General features: G+C 45.5%; 1 protein-coding gene across 1 annotated transcript in view; it reads right to left on the bottom strand.

Moving 5' to 3' along the window:
- LOC143766240 (uncharacterized) overlaps positions 1-17,794 on the bottom strand; it is a 58,510-nt gene extending 40,716 nt beyond the window's left edge. Inside the window, exons 1-6 of the mRNA XM_077253757.1 lie at positions 17,754-17,794; positions 12,582-12,732; positions 12,284-12,463; positions 12,080-12,203; positions 11,903-12,000; positions 10,679-10,769 (exon numbers count right to left, since the gene is read on the bottom strand). Of these exons, the coding sequence (XP_077109872.1) occupies positions 10,679-10,769; positions 11,903-12,000; positions 12,080-12,203; positions 12,284-12,463; positions 12,582-12,659 (571 nt within the window). The 5' untranslated portion in view covers positions 12,660-12,732; positions 17,754-17,794. The remainder of the gene's footprint in view (positions 1-10,678; positions 10,770-11,902; positions 12,001-12,079; positions 12,204-12,283; positions 12,464-12,581; positions 12,733-17,753) is intronic.
- Positions 17,795-23,342: the final 5,548 nt, after the last annotated feature.

Genomic DNA, 23,342 nt, shown 5'->3' with positions numbered 1-23,342 from the left:
CTGGGTGACCCTAAACTTTTGAACGGTAGTGTATATCATGACACAGGTGTAATGTTTTTGTGTAGTTTACCACAATCCTCTTTGAAATTAGTTGATTTTAAAATATTTTGAAAATTCAGGATTAAACTCTGTTGTTATTGTAGAGCAATTCACACTTAGCCCTCACTGCACATTTCATTTTGTGGATCATAAAAGCAAAGTTTGGTCAGAAACACTGAACCTAGTCTTGTAGGGACTAGTGATAAGGGAGTGTGCTCGTTACTCAAGTTTTCCGAGCATGCTCGGGTGTTCTCTGAGTATTTTATGCTTGTAGATTTATGTTTTTGTCTCAGCACCTGCATGATTTGCGGCTGTTAGTCAACCTGAACACGTGCCTGTTTGTTAGGGAATCTGTTATGACCAGGTGGGTACGGAGCGGTACTGAGATGACCTGGTGGGCAAAACCAATCATGGACTCGATTAGAGGAGGTAGCAGCTCCACAGACCGTAATCACTGATATGACCTAGTGAATACGGAGCAGCACTGAAATGACCTGGTGGGTAAAACAAAAGTAATACTAGCTCTGGGGAGGTGGTAACTTTACTGACCGCAATCCCTACTCCTAACACCAACACTAGAAATAGCCGTGGAGCGTACCTAACTCTGCCTAGACGCCTCTGCACAGCCTAAGAACTAGCTACCCCTGAAGATGGAAACGGAAAACTATCTCGCCTCAGAGAAATCCCCAAAGGAAGATAGCCCCCCACAAATATTGACGGTGAGTGGAGAGGGAAATGACAAACTCAGAAATGAAACTAGATTTTTTTAGCAAAGGAGGCCAACACTATCTAAATAGACAGAGATAGAAAAGATTGCTGTGCGGTCAGTATAAAAACTAAAAGTCCACGCAGAGTTTGCAAAAATAACCACCACACCGACTCACGGTGTGGAGGGGCAAATCTGTGACCCCAGAGCTTCCAACTAGCCGGAATATCTCATAATGACAAGCTGGACAAAGAGACATAAATTGAACTGAACCGAAGGTCATAAGCAGGGAAACACCCAAAAACTAGCAGACTTATCTTAAGCTGAAAATGGACTGGCCAACAGAGAACTTCCAGGAAAGGACTGAATCCACAGGAAAAATGATAATTACTTACGGGTAATTTGATTTTCCAGAACCATGACAGCACCGCACATGAGAGATGGCATCCGCCCCCAGGAACAGGAAACCTGTAGCAGAGATAAAAGAACGGGGCGGCCACTCTCTCCTCAGTTTGTTTCAGAGTATGGAAGATGACCGCTTTGTTAGTACACATTCATATATCATATTTACATTGTATAGCTGTATATTAGCTCTTATCTATATGTCAAGAGTGTATATATATATATATATATATATATATATATATATATATATATATATATATATAATCTATTTATTTATATATTTTTTTTTTATTATTATTATATATATATATATTTTTTTTTTTGTGAATCACACAACCATCACCAAGATAGAGCGGGAATTAATGCGGTGCTGTCATGGTTCTGGAAAATCAAATTACCCGTAAGTAATTATCATTTTTTCCCTTCACCATGACAGCACCGCACATGAGAGGAAGAAATAGAAGACTTCTTACGGTGGGACAACAGCAGATACAGTGGGGCAAAAAAGTATTTAGTCAGTCAGCAATAGTGCAAGTTCCACCACTTAAAAAGATGAGAGGCGTCTGTAATTTACATCATAGGTAGACCTCAACTATGGGAGACAAACTGAGAAAAAAAATCCAGAAAATCACTTTGTCTGTTTTTTTTATCATTTTATTTGCATATTATGGTGGAAAATAAGTATTTGGTCAGAAACAAACAATCAAGATTTCTGGCTCTCACAGACCTGTAACTTCTTCTTTAAGAGTCTCCTCTTTCCTCCACTCATTACCTGTAGTAATGGCACCTGTTTAAACTTGTTATCAGTATAAAAAGACACCTGTGCACACCCTCAAACAGTCTGACTCCAAACTCCACTATGGTGAAGACCAAAGAGCTGTCAAAGGACACCAGAAACAAAATTGTAGCCCTGCACCAGGCTGGGAAGACTGAATCTGCAATAGCCAACCAGCTTGGAGTGAAGAAATTAACAGTGGGAGCAATAATTAGAAAATGGAAGACATTCAAGACCACTGATAATCTCCCTCGATCTGGGGCTCCACGCAAAATCCCACCCCGTGGGGTCAGAATGATCACAAGAACGGTGAGCAAAAATCCCAGAACCTGGGACCAATGTAACAAGGCCTACCATAAGTAACACACTACGCCACCATGGACTCAGATCCTGCAGTGCCAGACGTGTCCCACTGCTTAAGCCAGTACATGTCCGGGCCCGTCTGAAGTTTGCTAGAGAGCATCTGGATGACCCAGAGGAGTTTTGGGAGAATGTCCTGTGGTCTGATGAAACCAAACTGGAACTGTTTGGTAGAAACACAACTTGTCGTTTTTGGAGGAAAAAGAATACTGAGTTGCATCCATCAAACACCATACCTACTGTAAAGCATGGTGGTGGAAACATCATGCTTTGGGGCTGTTTCTCTGCAAAGGGGCCAGGACGACTGATCCGGGTACATGAAAGAATGAATTGGGCCATGTATCGTGAGATTATGCGTGCAAACCTCCTTCCATCAGCAAGGGCATTGAAGATGAAACGTGGCTGGGTCTTTCAACATGACAATGATCCAAAGCACACCGCCAGGGCAACGAAGGAGTGGCTTCGTAAGAAGCATTTCAAGGTCCTGGAGTGGCCTAGCCAGTCTCCAGATCTCAACCCTATAGAAAACCTTTGGAGGGAGTTGAAAGTCCGTGTTACCAAGCGAAAAGCCAAAAACATCACTGCTCTAGAGGAGATCTGCATGGAGGAATGGGCCAACATACCAACAACAGTGTGTGGCAACCTTGTGAAGACTTACAGAAAACGTTTGACCTCTGTCATTGCCAACAAAGGATGTATTACAAAGTATTGAGATGAAATTTTGTTTCTGACCAAATACTTATTTTCCACCATAATATGCAAATAAAATGATAAAAAAACAGACAATGTGATTTTCTGGATTTTTTTTTCTCAGTTTGTCTCCCATCGTTGAGGTCTACCTATGATGTAAATTACAGACGCCTCTCATCTTTTTAAGTGGTGGAACTTGCACTATTGCTGACTGACTAAATACTTTTTTGCACCACTGTAACACCTTTCTCCCGAAAGCCAAGTTTGAAAGACCTAAGTCTAGCCTATAATGTCGGAAGAAGGTAGAGGGTGAGGACCATACTGCCGCCCTACAAATCTGCTCCACCGAAGCGTTTGCTCTTTCTGCCCAGGATGTGGCAATAGCACGCGTAGAGTGGGCCGTAACACCCTGTGGGGGAATTTGGCCAGAAGAAGAGTACGAAAGTGAGATAGCTGTACGCAACCACCGTGCAATAGTTGCCTTTGAGGCCTTTTTTCCCCTGTTTGTCCCCTGGAAGGTGACAAAAAGGGCTGATGACTGACGCCAAGATTTTGTGGCTTCTATGTATTGAAGCAGGCAGCGTCTGACATCAAGACAATGGAAGGTTTGCTCTCCCTGGGATTTTGGTTGAGGACAAAATGAGGGTAAGTTAATTTCCTGGCCCCTATGAAATTTAGAATTGACCTTTGGTAGGAAGGCCGGGTCAGTTTTGATAATTACTCTGTCATCCTGGAAGGTAGTGTAAGGGGGGTTCACTGAAATAGCCTGCAGCTCGCAAGTACGGCGGGCTGAAGTTAGAGCAACCAGGAGGACAGTTTTAAGTGTCAAAGATTTTATTGAAATAGAATCAAGGGGCTCAAAGGGGGAAACAGAGCATTTAAATCTAAATTTAGATCCCAGGGAGCCACCTTGGGAGATAATTTTGAGGGTCTAGATGTAAGATCAAACAGCGCACCCAGGGCGGAGACATGCACCTTCAGGGTGCTAGTAGATAACCCTCTCTCCAGCCCTTTTTGGAGAAATTCTAAAATTTCCTTTACCGGAACTTCTTGGCCCGTTTGGGACAACTGTCGCCCTGAAAATTCCAGGAATTTCTGCCAAATTTTCTGATATTTTTCTGAGGTGACTTTTTTCCTGCTAGCAAGCAACACTGGTTACTAAAGGGTTCGAGAATCCTTTTGCTAGTAGAAGTCCCCTCTCAAGTTCCAGGCGGTGAGATGTAGCCCGTGTACTTGAGGGTGTTGAACTGGTCCCTGGTGTAGGAGATCCGATGTATCTGGAAGGATCCACGGGTCTGAGATAGACATGCGTCTGAGCCACGTGAACCATGCCCTTTTCGGCCAAAAGGGAGCTATGAGTATTACTCGTGCTTTGTCTTCCCGAATTTTCCTGAGGACTGCCGGGATTAACGGTATTGGGGGAAAAGCGTATGCCAGATGAAAGTTCCACTGGTATAGAAACGCGTCTACTCCTTCCGGTTGTTCTCTTGGGTTTAGAGAATAGAACTTGTTCACTTTCCGATTTTGTTTTGTGGCGAACAAGTCTACTTCTGGAATGCCCCAGTTGGCACATATTTTCCCAAAGACTTCCTGGCTCAGGGCCCACTCCCCTTGATGTAATGGGTGACGGCTTAGGAAGTCGGCTACTTGATTTTCTGATCCTCTTAGGTATGTCACAGTTAGAGAGAGAAGGTTGTTTTCGGCCCACAAGAAAAGTTCTTTGGCTTCTGTCATCAGGGATGGTGATCTTGTGCCCCCTTGGCGATTTATATAGGCTATTGTTGTATTGTTGTCGGATAACACCACCACATGCCTTCCTCGTATTCTTTCTCCTATTTGAAGAAACGCTTGTCTCACCGCTGACAGTTCTTTCAGATTGGAAGACGCTTCTGTCATTGAGGGCTCCCATTGACCTTGTAGGACTTGATCCCCCACATGCGCTCCCCATCCCCATGGGCTCGCATCGGTGGTGAGGATTACTGGATTTTGCAATGACCATGGTACCGCTTTGCTCAGATTTTCTGGTTTTAACCACCATTTTAGTGAGTCTTGGACCCTTGGAGATAGGAGAATTTTCCAATTCAGATTGTAAGGGTTTCTTGCTTGCTCGGCTAGAACCTGCCATTGCAACTCTCTCGTGTGGCTTTGGGCCCACCGTGTTGCTGGAATTGTCGCCGTTAGAACTCCCAGGAGCGACATTGCATTCCGTAGAGAGATAGATTGTTGCTGCTGAAGAAGTTGCACCTTCTGTTGGATAGACTGAATCTTCCTCTGTGGGAGGATACACTCCTGTTTGATGGAATCTAGTAGGATCCCGAGGAACTCTTGAGACTGTGTTGGGACAAGTCTTGATTTCTTCAGATTTATCATCCACCCCAATCTTGTTAACACATTTATAACTGTTGTGACTGCTTTTTCGCAATCTTCTTTGCTGTTTGCTACTACCAAGAAATCGTCCAAATAATGCACCAGTAATATGTCTTGCTTTCTGATGTAGGACGCCACTTCGGAAATAATTTTGGTAAACACGCGGGGTGCTATGGCTACCCCAAATGGAAGACATTGATACTGTAGGTGGGTGGGAGTTTTTTCGAGGTTTACTAGCAGTCTGAGATATTGCTGATGTTGGCTTGCGATTGGCACATGGTAGTAAGCGTCTGTAAGATCGATTACTGCCATATAACAGTTTGGGCTGAGCACTTTTATCGCCGTTCTTAGAGTTTCCATCTTGAATTTCTCTATTTGAATGTACTGATTTAAGGCCCTCAAGTTGAATATTACTCTTAACGAGCCGTCTGGTTTTGGTGTTAGGAATAGGGTGCTGTAGAACCCTTTTCCTATTTCCTGATGAGGAACTCTCACTAACATTTCTTTCTGTATGAGGAGATGAACTTCTCTTTCCAGTGTGGCCTGATTTTTTCCTGCCACCTGGGTCATTTTCAAACGATTTGGTGGGAGGCTGGAGAATTTGAGTTTCAAACCTTCCGATAATAGGTTGGTTATCCACTGAGAAGCCGGCAGTGCCGCCAAGTGGTGGACGAACCACCGGAGTCTTCCCCCCACCGGAATCCTGGCGTCATTGGTGTTTTGGATCAGATTTAGGGGGAGGTTTGTTGAAAAGGAATCCTTTCTGTTTCTGATCTCTCCAAGGTCTGCCTCGGCCAGACCTGTCATCTGAACGGCCGCGGGCCCCCCTGTATCCAGATCCCCGAAAGGACGAACGGGAAGTCTCCCATCGGCGCCTAGGAAAGGAAGGAGGTGGAAATCGCTTCTTTTTGTCAGATGCTTTTTCAAGAATCTCGTCTAGAGCTTTACCAAAAAGATATTGCCCTTCACAGGGTACTCCGCAGAGTTTGACCTTCGACTGGAAATCGGCTGCCCAATTCTTTAGCCATAATGTTCTACGCCCAGAGTTGGATAAAGCACAAGCACGTGCGGCCCCCCTGACCGAATCAATTGATGCATCCGCCAGAAATTTTGCGGCACCTTGTAGGGAGGGCAATGCTTCCAGTAGTTTATCTCGTGGGCACTTATTTTTGATTTGGTCACTTAACTCCTCCAGCCACTTGACCATAGCACGAGCCGTGCAAGTGGCCGCAACCCCGGGCCTAAATGACCATGTTGATGCCTCCCAAGCCGACTTTAGAAAGGCATCTGCCTTTTTGTCAAGAGGGTCCTTTAGGGCTCCCATATCCTCAAAAGGCAATGCTACCCCTTTAGAGGTGCTGGCTGTGGCGGCGTCTAATTTAGGAGCCTTTTCCCATTCTTCACATACCGCTTCATCAAAGGGGTACTTGCGTTTTAAGGCTTGAGGAATGGAGATCTTTTTATTTGGCTCCACAGTCCAGAGGTATTGCAGTCGCACAGCCGCTATGAGTTAGACCCTTACTGCTTCAGGAATGTAAAATAACATACCGTGTATGCCTTTTTAGTCACAATAAAAAAAAGTGATCGCTATACAGGCTCTACCAGGGTGCTGCTTTTCAGAAGAAACAATTTATGAGAAAATGTCCAGATAAGAAAAAAGATAGCGCACTCACCGGTGTTGAGCCAAAGCGATTTATTCACATGCAATCATGCGGTGCAGGGAGGGTAGTGAACACATTGCGGATGACAGCTGTTTCGTGCTACCAAGCACTTCAACAGATCCAATGACGAATGGAGGGGAGTTGGGCTTTTTTAGCTGTGAAGGCTTAAAGCCCCTCCTTCTTCCTCCTAAGTCATAATGGACAAGTGGCCACTATCCGGAGAACAATAAGTGAGACAGTGAAACAACTTTTAAAACCAAGATAAAAACAACAACATATAGTTAACAATATCACTATAGGAGAAATGAATCAAAATTATATTTACACAGGACTTTTTTCACAAAAAAACAGACATATCTATTTTTTCGTTGAACCCTATTGGTCCAGATGCGTTCGTTCTTAGAATCCATTTAGCTTCATTACGTAACAGCATACGATTTAAATTTCCTCCGTCTTGTGGCAGGACGGTTTTTTCTATACCTGCAAAACGAAGTATTTGAGCATCACCCCCGTGCTGTTCATTTATATGTTTTATTAAGCGGGGAACCCCTTTTCCTGTAAGTATTGAATTTAGATGCTCTCTGAAGCGTACGAACATTGGGCGGATTGTTTTTCCGATGTAGAAAAAACCGCAAGGACAGTATAGAATGTAAACTACGTGGGTTGTTCTGCATGAGATGAAATCGCGTACTACGTGTGTTATTGGGCCAATTTTTAATGAAGCACCTGTTAGATGGTAACTGCAATAGTTGCAGTGCCCACATCGAAAATTACCTTTTGGGGCAGTAGTTTGCAGCCAATTGTTGCGAGAAGAGGTCACCTGATTGCGGACTATAAGATCCCCTATATTCTTACTGCGGCGACAGGCAAATAAGGGGCCTCTTTCTGTCATTTCTTTTAATACGGGGTCTTGGCCGAGAATTTGCCAGTTTTTACGGATTGCTGTTCTGATTTGTGCATCCATTGGCCCGTATTTAAAACAAAAGACAAATTTTTTATCTTTTTTTGATCCTTTTTTCGTTCTATTCGCCTTATCCCCTTTTGCTTGTTCCAATGCTGGGTTTAAAACGGATTGAGGGTACCCTCTATTTCTGAACCTCTCATAGAGTTCTTGAGATTGTCTCTGGAAACCTGTAACACTGCTGTTTATTCTCTTTACTCGCAAAAATTGGCTGTAAGGCAAAGCTTTTTTCACGTATGATGGGTGGGCACTATTAAAATGTAGCAGAGAGTTACTGGAAGAGGATTTACGGTGCACTTCTGTGTATAGATTACCCTCGATTATTTTTAAATTCACGTCCAGGAATGTCAACTCTGAACCTCCAAACTGATGAGTGAATCGCATGTTCATGGTATTGGACTGCCCCAGGTACTCCACGAAATTTGTGAAAGAAGCCCGGTCGCCGTCCCACACCACAAACACGTCATCCACGAATCTGACATAAAATTTTATGTGTTTCAGGAATGGGTTCTTTGAAGAGTATATATACCTTTCATCAAATACAGACAGGAAGAGGTTAGCCAGGGTACATGAGATGGGTGTACCCATGGCCGTACCCTCCACCTGTCTGTACCAGGTGTTTGTCAAATTTAAAGGTGTTATTTTTCAAAATAAATGTAAGGCCTTCACTAATGAAAGAAACAGTATTTTCATCTGTAGGGGTGCTTTTTAAGATTTCTTGGACGGCCTCCACACCCATACCTTGTGGGATACGGGTGTAGAGGCTCTCCACATCTATTGATGCTAAGGAGAAGCCCTCTTGCCAATTAAGACCTTTCGCTTCTTCCCCTCCAAGTTACTGAACATGCTATCCTGTACTGAACGCAGCTCCTTTGGGGTTTCCACCCCCATAGTTGCTCTAACGAGTTTGAGCAGTTTTCCAATGTCCTCTGACTGGAAATACGGGTGGCCATACTCCTCATCCGAGGAGTCTAGGTCTGAGGCATCAGAGGGGGTTAACACTCCCGGCTCATCCCCTGAATTAATGTCCGACCCCTGCTCACTTGCTGGGGGAGGGGGGTTTTCTTTAGCCGCCTGATGTTTCAGCTGCTCTTTGACTGTGGATTTAACCTCTTCCCGTATTATTGACCTGATGTTCTGTAATAAGGAAGGTGATTCTTTTGCGATTGTTTTATCTATGCAGGCCCGGCAGATTCTTTTGGTATATAGTTTAGGGAGTGTCGCCTTACATAGTGGACAAGCCCTATTCTTTTGTTTGGAGGTGGCTTTCCTTCCCTAAAAAGACACAGTATAGTGTATCAGTGTGTGTGTGTGATTTTGCCTTACAAAGGCACTCACCCCACCAGGACCCTGGATACCGCGGTAGCTTGCGACTCCTCAGACATTCCGGGTACAGGCATCTCCGGATCCATCACTGGTTCGGTCATGTTAGCAGGCAACTGCTGGTTTGCCCCCAATATATAGAAGGAGCGGTGCGCGCGCCTCTGGAACAGCTTCCGCCCGGAAGTGACCGGCTCCTTCGGCGTGTGACGTCACTTCCGGCGCGACCGGAAGTCGTCATCCTTCACTTCAGCGGCCGGTGGCAGTGAAGGACACGCCCCCTGCCCCGGACCTGCCTCCTGTCCAGAGCGGTCGCCGGAGAGTCCAGCGAGGGGAAAGAAGGCGCGGTACATCAGCCCTTCACCCGGACAGCACCGCACGCAGTGCCGCCGAGCATGGCTGGCCCCTCCCGCGGACCTCGGCCTCCGGATCATCAGAGGGGTATGCCTCCGGAGGTAGGAGCTCTGCCACAGGCGTCCACCTGCAGGAACAGGAAACCAAACTGAGGAGAGAGTGGCCGCCCCATTCTTTTATCTCTGCTACAGGTTTCCTGTTCCTGGGGGCGGATGCCATCTCTCATGTGCGGTGCTGTCATGGTGAAGGGAAAATACATTGACAGCTGGCATCCACTACAGCCAAAAGCCCAGTTAAGTAACAAAGCCAGGAAACCGATTAGTGAACGCAGCTGCTAAGTTCCACTTGAAACCACCAGAGGGAGCCCAAGAGCAGAACTCCCAAAAATACCATTAGCAACCACAGGATGGAGCCCAAGAACGGAATTCACAACAGGAATCCCCTCCCCACATATATTCAGGCTGTCTAGCAGACCAAATCTTGCAGCTGTGGGGACTCAAACATAATTTACGAGTACTCCCAAAATACTCGGAGAACACCCGAGCATGCTTGGAAAACTTGAGAACGAGCACACTCGCTCATCACTAGTAGGGGCCATATGAGCATATTCAGCTGCACAGAAGGGAGAGAAGCTACATTCATACAATAAGATATACGAATTCTAGGAAGTGAACAGCATCATTACCCTCTGCTTTCTCTTAGAGAGCCCACCATAGAAAATCAGTAAAAGAAAATTATTAAATGTCAACACATTCTACGTACGCTGGCATTTTGCTTTGTAGTTTACAGATCTGGGCCTGGTCAGCATCTTCTGATTCCAGGGGGAAGGTGGATCCTCCAGGTTTTAAGCTCTACAGAAGAAGAGCTTTCAATGCCCAAAGTAATTTGAACAGTTTCGGGTGGAGGAACTTGCAGGGATTTAAAGGCAGAATGGTGACCACATGATTGTGATATGTCCGAACTACACCACAGATAAAGCAGGTTAAGCTCATGACTGAGAATAATCTGTGACTTTTCTGCATTTAGTGGTTACCACTCACCTGGGCAGTTATCTTTAGGAATCTCCTCTTTACACTGCTCATCACTCCTCACATATGTCTCTGTAGTATTAATATGGGTCAGATCTTCACCCTAAAACAAATATTGTAAAAGTCACAGACAGATGGAGAAGTCACATCTATGGTCAGCTCTAATCCTGCCATATGCACTGTTCTCATTACACAAGTATAAAACATACCAGATGGAGGCCCGATGCTATTGCATCGGGAGGGCGGTAATGTCACAATGGAGGCAGACTTTGCAGAGTTGAGAATCTCTCCACCCCATGTGCTCACCCACCTATCCACTCTCTCTTTCCCTTTTGTGAGATAAAATATTGTATAAAAACAGTCAGTGAAATATTTTACCTGACAAAATGAATCCTCTGTGATCCCCTGCTGTAATGTCAGCATTGTCTTTTGCTTCCTCCCTGCCCAGGAGATATGGTATGCTCTGTACACGGTCAGACACAGACAATCTTTAAAATGAACTTTCGTTCATGGGAAAACCCCTTTAATGTGACCGGCTTCCTCTGCCTGTAGACACGTCGTGCATCTGCCGCCGGGATCAGCCAAATGATTCACTGCGCCTGTGCAGAATTCACGCAGGCACAGTAAATCAGACCACCGCCATCTATCTGCAGACAGACAGCGGCGGTCACATTAAAACTGCGCATGCACTCCTCCTGTACAAAGATGTCAGTGAATTATTCAGCTGATCCCGGCGGCGTGTTGGCGACGGTGCTCTGCTGGTGGTACCGCGCAAGAGGCTGCGTATGGTGTATACAGAGAGTGAGTGTGTGTGTGTGTGTGTGTGTGTGTGTGGTGCGTACTTCACATACAGTATGTGTTGCGTACGGCATATAGTGTGTGTGTGGTGCGTACGGCATAGTGTGTGTGTGTGTGTGTGTGTGTGTGTGTGTGTGTGTGTGTGTGTGTGTGTGTGTGTGTGTGTGTTGCGACGGTGTTCCGCGCAAGAGGCTGGTACCACCAGCAGTTTCCATATTGAGACACCCATCACTTGGGTGTCCCAATATGGCAGTCGGTGAACTTACACTGCTTGGAATTCTGGGATCCGGACACATCTAGACGGAACAGGATGTGAAGACATTACAAGGTAAGTAGATATTAAGATAGTACTGGTGGATAAAACGAGAATGAACACAAGATCTTCACAGCCATCTACACATCATAGGGGAGATCTCATGACACCTTCTCTCCATCTACCTGATAATCCTGATGAAGATTGGGATCTTCTTGTTTACAGTCCTGTGGAAGAAGAGGACGGGGACATCTCTCTGGTGTTGTCCTCTTACTGGAGAGAACTGGAGGAAACACATACAGGGATCAAGTTAATTCTTTACATACAGAAAATTATAGGCAGTATGTGTTTAGTCCTATTACCTGGTGATGTAAGGGGCTGGGGAACCTCCATCATCAAGTCTTTGTACAGATCTTTGTGTCCTTCTAAATACTCCCACTCCTCCATGGAGAAATAGACGGTGACATCCTGAAACCTTATAGGAACCTGACACATACAATGAAACCGTTATCACCCTATTCCCTTCATAGCATTACTGTATGTCCCAGCATTCCCAGCAGGGTCACCTCTCCAGTCAGCAGCTCAATCATCTTGTAGGTGAGTTGTAGGATCTTTTGGTCATTGATGTCCTCATGTATCAGGGGGTGAGGTAGAGGCCCCATGATTGAGCTCAGGGGTCTTCCCCATCCCTCAGAGACAGGGTACTGACAGCGCTCACTAGAGGTCGTTTTCACCAATGTGTAATCCTGGTTAAGAAGAGAGACACATTAATAAATATCACTACAGACATTTCCAGAGCCCTCACCTCTCCAGTTCTGTTCATCTGTTATAGATAATAATCGTGACGTCATCTGAATAGCTCACCTCTCCAGTAATCCGCAAGAGGATCTCCAAGGTGAGTTGTAATAGCCTCTCTGCCATTTTGTTCTGGTCCATATGCATCCTTGATGGGTAAATCAGAAAAATTGTCTGAACATAGAAGATCCCCACTGAAAAGATCCGATATTGTAGGGACCTGAATGTGAAAAAAATGAGCCGATGTAACATCATAAAGAATCCCATGTAATAATACAATTAAAGGAGTTAATAAGAAGAAATATATGATGAGACATAATTTGTAGGTTTTCTATTCTCTTGTCTCTTACGGAATGGAACATCATTTCAATCATTTCAATTGCTGACCAAGTCACCTCCTCCATGCTCCTAATCATTAGATATGGTGGTCATTGCTTCAGCAACTAATTGGCCATAGATATCACAAATTTGTTGGGACTGACCAGGAAATACAGAGACTAGTGGAGGACTGAAGCAGTGGTGGGACAAAAAGTAATGTAGAATCATTCATGGGTTACTATCTTTACTAAATTCTGTTTTTTAATTCCTGACATCTACTAATAAAACCTATATACTTTAGACCACACATCAAAGAAAAATCAAAAGAAATGGTCATGAGTCCACAGCTATGTAGAAAGCAACTAAATCTTAATTAGGTAAAAGAAGTCTAGGTCCAAAAGATGAAAGCAACAGTTTAAACGGCGTCATCCACAGCCTACCCCTAGAGGAAGGCAGGACTGGCGCTATTCCAGCAAGAAAGGACACTAAGGTTATGTTTCCATGATCAGTAAACGCTGAGGGTTTGATGCTGAGTACAGCCGCAGAGTCAAACCCACAGCGTGCAAATGTTACAGCATAGTGGAGGGGATTTCAAGAAGTCCCATCTCCACTATGCGTTAAAAGATGCCCGCGGCTCCCTGCATAAACGGACATGCGGCGCGTCTTTCCAGACAGCAGCATGTCTATTTATGTTGTGGAGACGCTCAGTCTCCACAGCATAAATTTACCAAAGACTATCATTAGAAGCGGTAACGTCACATGCGCAGTAAGTGCGGAAATGCAGCTAACTACGCATGTGAACTAATTTAAATAATGTATTACCTTGTTTTAGCTGGAAATTCGCGTAAACTACAGTTATCGCAATGAGATCAGCGGATCGCGAGAACTGCCGTGCACGTGACTGCCGGGGTTATCTCTGTTCACTAGCAAAGTTCTCACGGTCAGCTGATCATGAGAACTGCAGTGCAGGTGACCGCCGGAGACAGAGTTATCTCCTGCGGTCATCTACAAGCTCTGCTCTGTCTGGATGTCAGGCTGGATGGTGGCATATTGGTGGCATAAAGGCATTAAGATGTAGCAGAGCTGGACTCGTTGTGGGACACTCAGTAATTGGACTACGTCGGACAGGGAGTATTTGTGTTGGTTTATTATTTTATTTTTTTGCAGGAGATCGAGGGCGTTGGGGATTAGGCCATGCAGAAGTATATTTAATTAAGATTATTAAAGGACTTTATTCTTGCTGTGTCCCTACTGACCATATAACTGTAGGATTAGTAATGGATAGGTGTCTTACAGACGCCTCTCCATTACTAATCCGTGGGCTTGATGTCACCAGACAATACAAAGGTGACATCAACCCCACAAATATTACCCCACTTGCCACCACTAGAGGGCAAGTGGGAAGAGCAGTGTAAAGTGCCACAATTGTTGTATCTTTGATGATAAAAAGTTCTACTGGGATAATCTGTCCCCAGAATGTCTCCATTATATGTACAGCTTATGCCACACATAACAGCTGCTCATACACCTATAGCACCGACCAGGGGTCACATATCCAGCCCCGGGAAACTGATCCAGGAGGTCGGTGCTGTGTCCCAGGGTCTTCTGTATCTTCACCGGGAGTGGGGAGAAGGGAGGATTTATTTATTAGGAGGTGGATGGTGCCATATTGTGGAGGCAACTTGTACCATCATAATGTGTGTGGGATGGCGGTACTGTAGGAACATTATACTGTGTGGGGGTGATGGCGGTACTGGGGGAACATTATACTGTGTGTAGGGGATGGCGGCACTGGGGGAACATTATACTGTTTGTTTTAGGAACCTTATATTGTGTGTAGGATGATTGCAGTCCTGTGGGATCATTATACTGTGTGTGGGTGATTGGGGTACTGCGGAACATTATAGTGTGTGTGGGAGGATCGCAGTACTGGGGGAACATTATACTGTGTGTGGGGGATGGTGGTACTGTGGAAACATTGACTAACATTAGCGACGCATTGCGACGTCGTGCGAGGGTTGCGTCGTGTTGTGGCGGACTGCCGGCAGCAAAAAACGTTGCATGTAACGTTTTTTTTGCTGCGCTGTGTCCGCCGCTTCCGACCGCGCATGCGCGGCCAGAACTCCGCCCCCACCTCCCCGCACCTCACAATGGGGCAGCGTATGCGCTGGAAAAACAGCATCCGCTGCCCCCGTTGTGCGGCACATTCACTGCTAGCGTCGGTGCGAAGGGCCGAGTACGACGCTAGTGTGAAAGTAGCCTAATAATAAAGACCTACATTTAAAAACTGCATTTTGTGATTACCTGTGTTATCTTTGTCTAATATTTAAATTTGTTTTTTGATCTGAAACATTGAACTGTAAAGGTACCTTCACACTAAATAACTTTCCAACGAGAACGACAACGATCCGTGACGTTGCAGCGTCCTGGATAACGATCTCGTTGTGTTTGACACGCAGCAGCGATCTGGATCCCGCTGTGATATCGCTGGTCGGAGCTAGAACTCCAGAACTTTATTTGGTCGTCAGATCGGCGTGTATTGTCGTGTTTGACAGCAAAAGCAACGATGCCAGCAATGATTTACATGGAGCTAACGACCTGTGACGACATGTGAGAACGATAAGTGGGTAACCCTTACGTCACTGGATCGCTCCTGCATCGTTCTGGAGCTGCTGTGTTTGACATCTCTACAGCGACCTAAACAGCGACGCTCCAGCGATCTGCTCGTTGTCTATATTGCTGAGTGTGACAGTACCTTTACACACATGCAAAAGAATAGGAAATCAGGAAGGGGGCAAACACTTTTTCACACAACTGTATATAGCGGAGCAGGATTGCCAAGTTCACAGATATTTTTTACAAACACATTAGAAAACTATAATAAATCCTTCTGATTATCAGTGATCCATGTCTACAGCCCAGAATGCTGATATCAGACATCAGCAGCAGTCACTGTAAACATGCCTGGCTTTCACTTTTTATGTTTTATCGACAGGGCAACAAAGTACAATTTTTACAGACTGTCCAGGAATTTCTGGATGGTTAGCAACTGTGTAGCGGTATTATGTATGCGCATGCTATGTACGGAGCGAGATGGTGAGTGTGCAGGAGGTGTAAGGAGCAGGATGGCGAGTGTGCATGAGGTGTAAGGAGCAGGATGGCGAGTGTGCATGAGGTGTAAGGAGCAGGATGGCGAGTGTGCATGAGGTGTAAGGAGCAGGATGGCGTGGGCGCAGGAGGTGTACGGAGTGGGATGGTGTGGGCGCAGGAGTTGTACAGATTTGGATGTTGTGTGCGAAGAAGGTGTACGAAGTGGGATGGTGAGTACGCAGGAGGTACGGAGCGGGGCCAACCGTGTATGATGAGTGTCATGGAATTATGTGACGTGCGAGTGTGCCTGGGGCCGACCACTACAAAACCACCTGATCGGTCTACAATTAATTTAACCTCCAATGTACCATACATCTAGTACTTACAAATAATAATCACAGCAGACAGCCCCACTAATGTTTGGCTCAGGAGTTGACACTAATGTCTCGTGTACAGGACCATATTTTTGGGCCGAGTGCTATCCGTTAAAAAAACAACTCGGACTACTGCTATTCAATGGGGCCATGCAGATGAGCAATTTTTTTCAGTGACCAAATCTGTGTGTGAAAAAAATCACAACAAAGACGATTTTACTCTGGAAATCGGATGAGACTGACCCATTCAAGACTATGAGTGCGTGAAAAAAAATCGAATGAGGCACTGAGCCACAGTATAGCATCCTGTAATTACTGATACATTGCATTTCTGTAATAGGAAATAGTAAATGGTTAATAGCTGCTGACTAGAAAAACGGATTGTATACGGACTGCACACGGATGACAAGTGAGAAAAAAATCCTCCCACTTTTCTGGTTGAAAATGGGACCGTTTTGTATTCTGTGGTGTGACCCCGTCCTCACAGGAGCCTTCAGTGACCCCTCACTTCTCACAATCACACTTCGCACATGGATCATTGAGAACGAGACAGAACTTATTAATTGTAGCTTGTTGCCGAAACAGTCACAAGGATTAATTACTACAGAGAAAAAAGACATTGTTGAAAAATTAGCAATTTTTAATCTTTTAATTTTGATGGTTCGGTAGGGAGGAATCACGGTTTGGCTTTTGGAGTGAAAATTTGGCTGGAATAATGTGCAGCTGCCATAACAGCAGAAACCCCCCAAAGTGACCCCATTCCAGAAACAACATTCCTCTAGTAATTCATCTCGGGGTGTGAGGGGCATTGTGTAACCCACAATTGCTTCATACATTTTTATTAATGCTTGGTTGTGAAATTGAAAAATTGTGTTTTTTCCCCACTAAAATTAAGGCCCAATTTTTTCAATTCCACAAATAGTAAAAATGGACCCCACAATTTGTAAAGGAATTTCTCTGAAAATCTGAGGTCAGAAGCTGCTGCAGATGGCCGGGCTCGGAGGGGAAGATTCACTACTTGGCCTTTAGAGCAGTAGTCTGTCAGTCCGAGATTGTGGGGGCCAACTGCAGAGCCCCCGAGGTGTGACCAGCAGAAGACCCCAAAGGTGACCCTATATCTGACACTATACCCGTCAGTGATCATCTCAGGCAGTAACGGACATTTCTATCCCACAGATATTTCACTGCTGTCTTTACATTTGGCTGTGAGAGAATGATATATTCCATCTGTTACAGGAAGAAGTAGCGTCACGGCCTCCCTCGCTTACCCTGGTGTCACTGGGGGGATCCACTACAAGACCACCGAGTCTGATTACACCCCATGTACATCTCACACTCCTGAGTAACTGCCCTAACTAAGGTTAGGTCCAGGAGCTGCACTCTTCCCCCTCCGCCGCCATTTTATCTGTAAGGGGTTACTGCCCCCTGTGCCCAGTAATGGGGAATCTCCAGCACCTACCTCCACCTGCAGAGCCGCACTCCACATATATGGCTGCTCTGTGCGCACAGGACCTGTGATGAGGTCACAGGAGGGGAGGAGTCAGGGGTCACATGATCAGGGGCCTCAGTGTATGCAGGACTCTGCTGTGCTGGTTGTCATGGTGCTGGATGAGGGGAAGTTTATGTGTGGGGTCAGGAGGGGTTTACAGTGTGGGTGTAGCAGAGCAGTGTATGTACGAGGTGTACGGAGCAGAGCCGAGTGTGTACGAGGTGTACGAACCTGAGCCGCATGTGTATGAGGTGTACGGAGCGGAGCCGCGTGTGTACGAGGTATAGGGAGCAGAGCCGTGTGTGTACGAGGTGTACGGAGCGGAGCCGTGTGTGTACGAGGTGTACGGAGCGGAGCCGTGTGTGTACGAGGTGTACGGAGCGGAGCCGCATGTGTATGAGGTGTACGGAGAGGAGCCGTGTGTGTATGAGGTGTACGGAGCGGAGCCGCGTGTGTACGAGGTGTACGGAGCAGAGCCGTGTGTGTACGAGGTGTACGGAGCGGAGCCGTGTGTGTACAAGGTGTACGGATAAGGCTACTTTCACACTAGCGTTGGGAACAACCCGTCGCTGTGCGTCGGGCCGAGGTTCCCGACGCTAGCGTGGTCTCCGCCGCACAACGGGGGCAGCGGATGCATTTTTCCCACGCATCCGCTGCCCCATTGTGAGGTGCGGGGAAGTGCGGGGAGGTGGGGGTGGAGTTCCGGCCGCGCATGCGCGGTCGGAAAAAGCGGACCGTCGGGAGCAAAAAACGTTACATGTAACGTTTTTTTCTCCCGACGGTCCGCTACCACACGCCCAAGCGTCGCAAAACGGACGCGACGTTTGGCAATGCGTCGCAAATGCGTCGCTAATGTTAGTCTATGACGAAAAAACGTATCCAGCAAGAACTTTTGCTGGATGCGTATTTTCGGCAAAACGACGCATTTGCGACGTATTGCAGTTAACACTAGTGTGAAAGTAGCCTCAGCAACAACTCCACATCACACACGTCCAAGAGGTTTGGTCACATCATACTACATTGCCAAAAATCACATCGAGGTGTTCCAGAACATCCCACTCTAGGGAGTCTGTATTGTCTGACAGACAAATGGACATCTGTGTGAGTGTAGAGGAAGCTAGAGTTAAAAGTGACTTTGTTAGGAAGGAAGCAGACACAGAAGCCCAAAGGAAAATGCAAGAGGCAGAAGTCGAAGCCCAAAGAAAAGAGATGCAACCCAATTAAAAAGGCAGGAAGCAGAAAAATACTCCAAGCAGAAAGGGAAGAAGCAGCAGCCCTTCTAAACTTAAAGTCGTTGCCAAGATGCTGACATAGACTGTCTTATTCCAGGAGAAATCGAAGACCCAGCTTATCGCTCTCCTGACTACATGCTAAGACTTTTACCATCTGTACCACCTCCAATCTATAACACTGTTGCACCCGCAAGGCAAGAGATGTCACCACCTACTACTGACAAGGTAAATTCCAGCACTAATCCACAATTTAGGCTGCAACCAGCAGACCCTTGAGAACCTAACCCGCAGCTTAAAGGGAACCTGTCACCCCCTAAATCGAAGATGAGCTAAGCCCACCGGCATCAGGGGCTTATCTACAGCATTCTGTAATACTGCAGGTAAGCCCCCGATGTTACCTGAAAGAGAAAAAGAGGTTAGATTATACTCACCCAGACGCGGTCCGGTCTGATGGGCGTCGCGGTCCGGTTTGGAGCCTCCTATCTACATAGGATGACGTCCTCTTCTTGTCTTCACACCGCGGCTCCGGCGCAGGCGTACTTTGTCTGCCCTGTTGAGGGCAGAGCAAAGTACTGCAGTGCGCAGGTACCGGGCTTCTCTGACCTTTCCTGGCACCTGCGCACTGCAGTACTTTGCTCTGCCTCAACAGGGTGGAATGCTGTAGATAAGCCCCTGATGCTGGTGGGCTTAGCTCATCTTCAATTTTGGGGGTGACAGGTTCCCTCGTGCATCATCATTTTGTTCTCATATGTCACAGTCATGTAAGCCAGAGAACTTACATTCCCCAGGGATACCACAAGTTGATCCTGCAACTATGACAGAGAGATCGGACATAGTTACATAGTTATTAAGGTTGAAGGAAGACTTTAAGTCCATCTAGTTCAACCCATAGCCTAACCTAACATGCCCTAACATGTTGATCCAGAGGAAGGCAAAAAAAAACCCTGTGGCAAAGAGCAAGCTCCACCTTGGGGAAAAAAATTCCTTCCCGACTCCACATACGGCAATCAGACTAGTTCCCTGGATCAACGCCCTACCAAGGAATCTAGTATATACTGTATACCCTGTAACATTATACCTTTCAAGAAAGGCATCCAGTCCCCTCTTAAATTTAAGTAATGAATCACTCATTACAACATCATACGGCAGAGAGTTCCATAGTCTCACTGCTCTTACTGTAAAGAATCCGCGTCTGTTATTATGCTTAAACCTTCTTTCCTCCAGACGCAGAGGATGCCCCCTTGTCCCTGTCTCAGGTCTATGATTAAAAAGATCATCAGAAACGTCTTTGTACTGTCCCCTCATATATTTATACATTAAAATAAGATCACCCCTGAGTCTTCGTTTTTCTAAACTAAATAGCCCCAAGTGTAATAACCTATCTTGGTATTGCAGACCCCCCAGTCCTCTAATAACCTTGGTCGCTCTTCTCTGCACCCGCTCCAGTTCAGCTATGTCTTTCTCATACACCAGAGACCAGAACTGTGCACAGTATTCAAAGTGTGGTCGCACTAGTGACTTGTATAGAGGTAAAATTATGTTCTCCTCATGAGCATCTATGCCTCTTTTAATGCATCCCATTATTTTATTTGCCTTTGTAGCAGCTGCCTGACACTGGCCATTGAATATGAGTTTGTCATCCACCCATACACCCAGGTCTTTTTCATTGACGGTTTTGCCCAGAGTTTTAGAATTAAGCACATGGTTATATATCTTATTACTTCTACCCAAGTGCATGACCTTACATTTATCCCCATTACAGCTCATTTGCCATTTATCAGCCCAAGCTTCTAGTTTACATAAATCATACTGTAATATAAAATTGTCCTCCCCTGTATTGATTACCCTGCAGAGTTTAGTGTCATCTGCAAATATTGAAATTCTGCTCTGTATGCCCCCTACAAGGTCATTAATAAATATGTTAAAAAGAAGAGGGCCCAATACTGACCCCTGTGGTACCCCACTGCTAACCGCGACCCAGTCCGAGTGTGCTCCATTAATAACCACCCTTTGTTTCCTATCCCTGAGCCAGCTCTTAACCCACTTACACATATTTTCCCCTATCCCCATTATTCTCATTTTATGTAACAACCTTTTGTGTGGCACCGTATCAAAAGCTTTTGAAAAGTCCATATACACTACATCTACTGGGTTCCCTTGGTCCAGTCCAGAACTTACCTCTATATAGAAACTGATTAGATTAGTCTGACAGGAACGGTCCCTAGTAAACCCGTGCTGATACTGGGTCATGAGGTTATTCCTCTTCAGATACTCCAGCATAGCATCCCTTAGGCTACTTTCACACTAGCGTTAACTGCAAACCGTCTCAAAACGTCTTTTTTGCTGAAAAAATGGATGCGTCGAAAAAGTGAAAAACGGAGACAAACGTATGCCACGCATACAGCATTTCGACGGATACGTCGCAAATCCGTTAAACGTTTCCGTCGAAAATACTGGATGCGTTGCATACGTTGCATCCGTTTTTACCATCCGTTGCATCCGTTTTTACGACGGATCCGTTTTTAAAATGGGAGGCTCCCAAATTTGATTGGCTACTGGAAAATATGGAAAACTATATAGTTAGTTTTTACAGCCCATCTTTGAGGGTTTTAGTTTTGTGGCAGCGATGGAAGGTGTTCTTGGGAGGATTGCTAGTTTGGTTACCGACGTTATCTTTGAGACGAATCGCCTGGATATCATAGTGCGGGAGAAGGAGGCGGCAGCGGAAAGGCGTAGGATGCTTCTGCAGCAACGGAGACGGAGACGACTGTGGATTCATCCGATTAATGAACTACGGATGACCCGGGGTGTCCAGTCCACTCTGTACCTGGAGTTGCGGCACAATCCACACAAATTCTACAACTACGTGCGGATGAGGATGGAACATTTCGACTTTTTGCTTCAAAAACTGGAGGATGTCATCCAAAGGCATTACACAAGGATGAGGCTTGCCATCACACCGGCGGAGCGGCTGATGGTGACCCTGCGGTAAGCCTCTTTTTTTTCTGTCATTGGTCATTTTTAATGTTATATTACATGCTGCAGACAATACTGCGCTGGCATACTGCGCACTATTTTCTGCAGCATGTAATTTTGGTTTTCTTGGCGGACATTCCCCTTTTTTTTTTACACCGGTTTCATGATGGTTTGATTGTGTGTCCCGTCCTTAAAAAAAAATTAACATTGCCATATTGAAACTTGTTGGTCTGTGCAATTTTTTCTAACATTTTTTTTTTTTTTTTTTTTAAGTTTCCTAGCTACGGGTGAATCTTACCATTACCAATTCAGGCTAGGCATTTCCACTATTTCCGGAATAGTGAAGGACACATGTCGGGCTATTTGGACCACTTTGCAACCAGAGTATATCCCCCAACCATCCATGGAAATCTGTAGGCGAAGTGCAGAAGAGTTTCAGCAATTTTGCAATTTCCCAAATTGTGTGGGCGCAGTTGACGGGAAACACATACGGATTGCGAAACCGGCAGGAACAGGATCGGAGTACTATAATTATAAGAAGTATTTCTCCATCGTCCTTATGGCTATTGCAGATGCCAACTGCAGGTTCCTTGCCGTGGACATCGGAGCGTATGGACGGTCCAACGATTCGCAAGTTTTAAAAACTCTCCTATGGGTCGTTGCCTTTATGGAGAGACCTACGATTTCCCGTCAGCCAGACCACTGCCAGGAACAAGTGAACCAGCCATGGAATATGTCTGTGTAGGTGATGAAGCCTTTCAACTGTCGCCGCACCTACTGAAACCGTATAGTAGCCGGAACTTAACCCATACCAAGCGGGTCTTTAATTACCGGCTTACTAGAGCACGAAGAGTAGTGGAGTGTTCTTTTGGCATATTGACGGCGAAGTGGCGAGTTCTGCTGACGGCTATCAAGCTGAAAACAACAACTATAGACGAGGTAGTTAAAGCCTGTGTGGTGCAAAGGAGCCCGTTTCCTTGGATGACGAAGAGTTGGAGACCACCTTGCGGGACTACCGCAGCAGCTCGGTTCGCTCTACAGGTTCTGTTACAAGGATGAGGGACCAGTTTGCCGATTATTTTGTGTCACCTGTCGGACGGATCCCATGGCAAGACATGATTGTGTAACCTGTTTTCCATGTGTTTGTTTATGTAAAAAATGTGTTTCTACAAAAAAAAAAAAAAAAAAAAAAAAGGCCCAAAAGCGTGGTTTTCTTGCTAGTAAAACCAATATGTTATACCTTTCACACATCTGGTGTTTGTTTTTATTTTACCTTTTTTATTTATATTACCTTAATAAATCCACACACACACAAAGACTAGAATTTAAATCAGAGAAAATTTTATTTTAA

Source organism: Ranitomeya variabilis, chromosome 4 (assembly GCF_051348905.1).
Source record: "Ranitomeya variabilis isolate aRanVar5 chromosome 4, aRanVar5.hap1, whole genome shotgun sequence".
Taxonomy (NCBI): domain Eukaryota; kingdom Metazoa; phylum Chordata; class Amphibia; order Anura; family Dendrobatidae; genus Ranitomeya; species Ranitomeya variabilis.
This window is presented reverse-complemented; position numbering and strand designations above follow the sequence as displayed.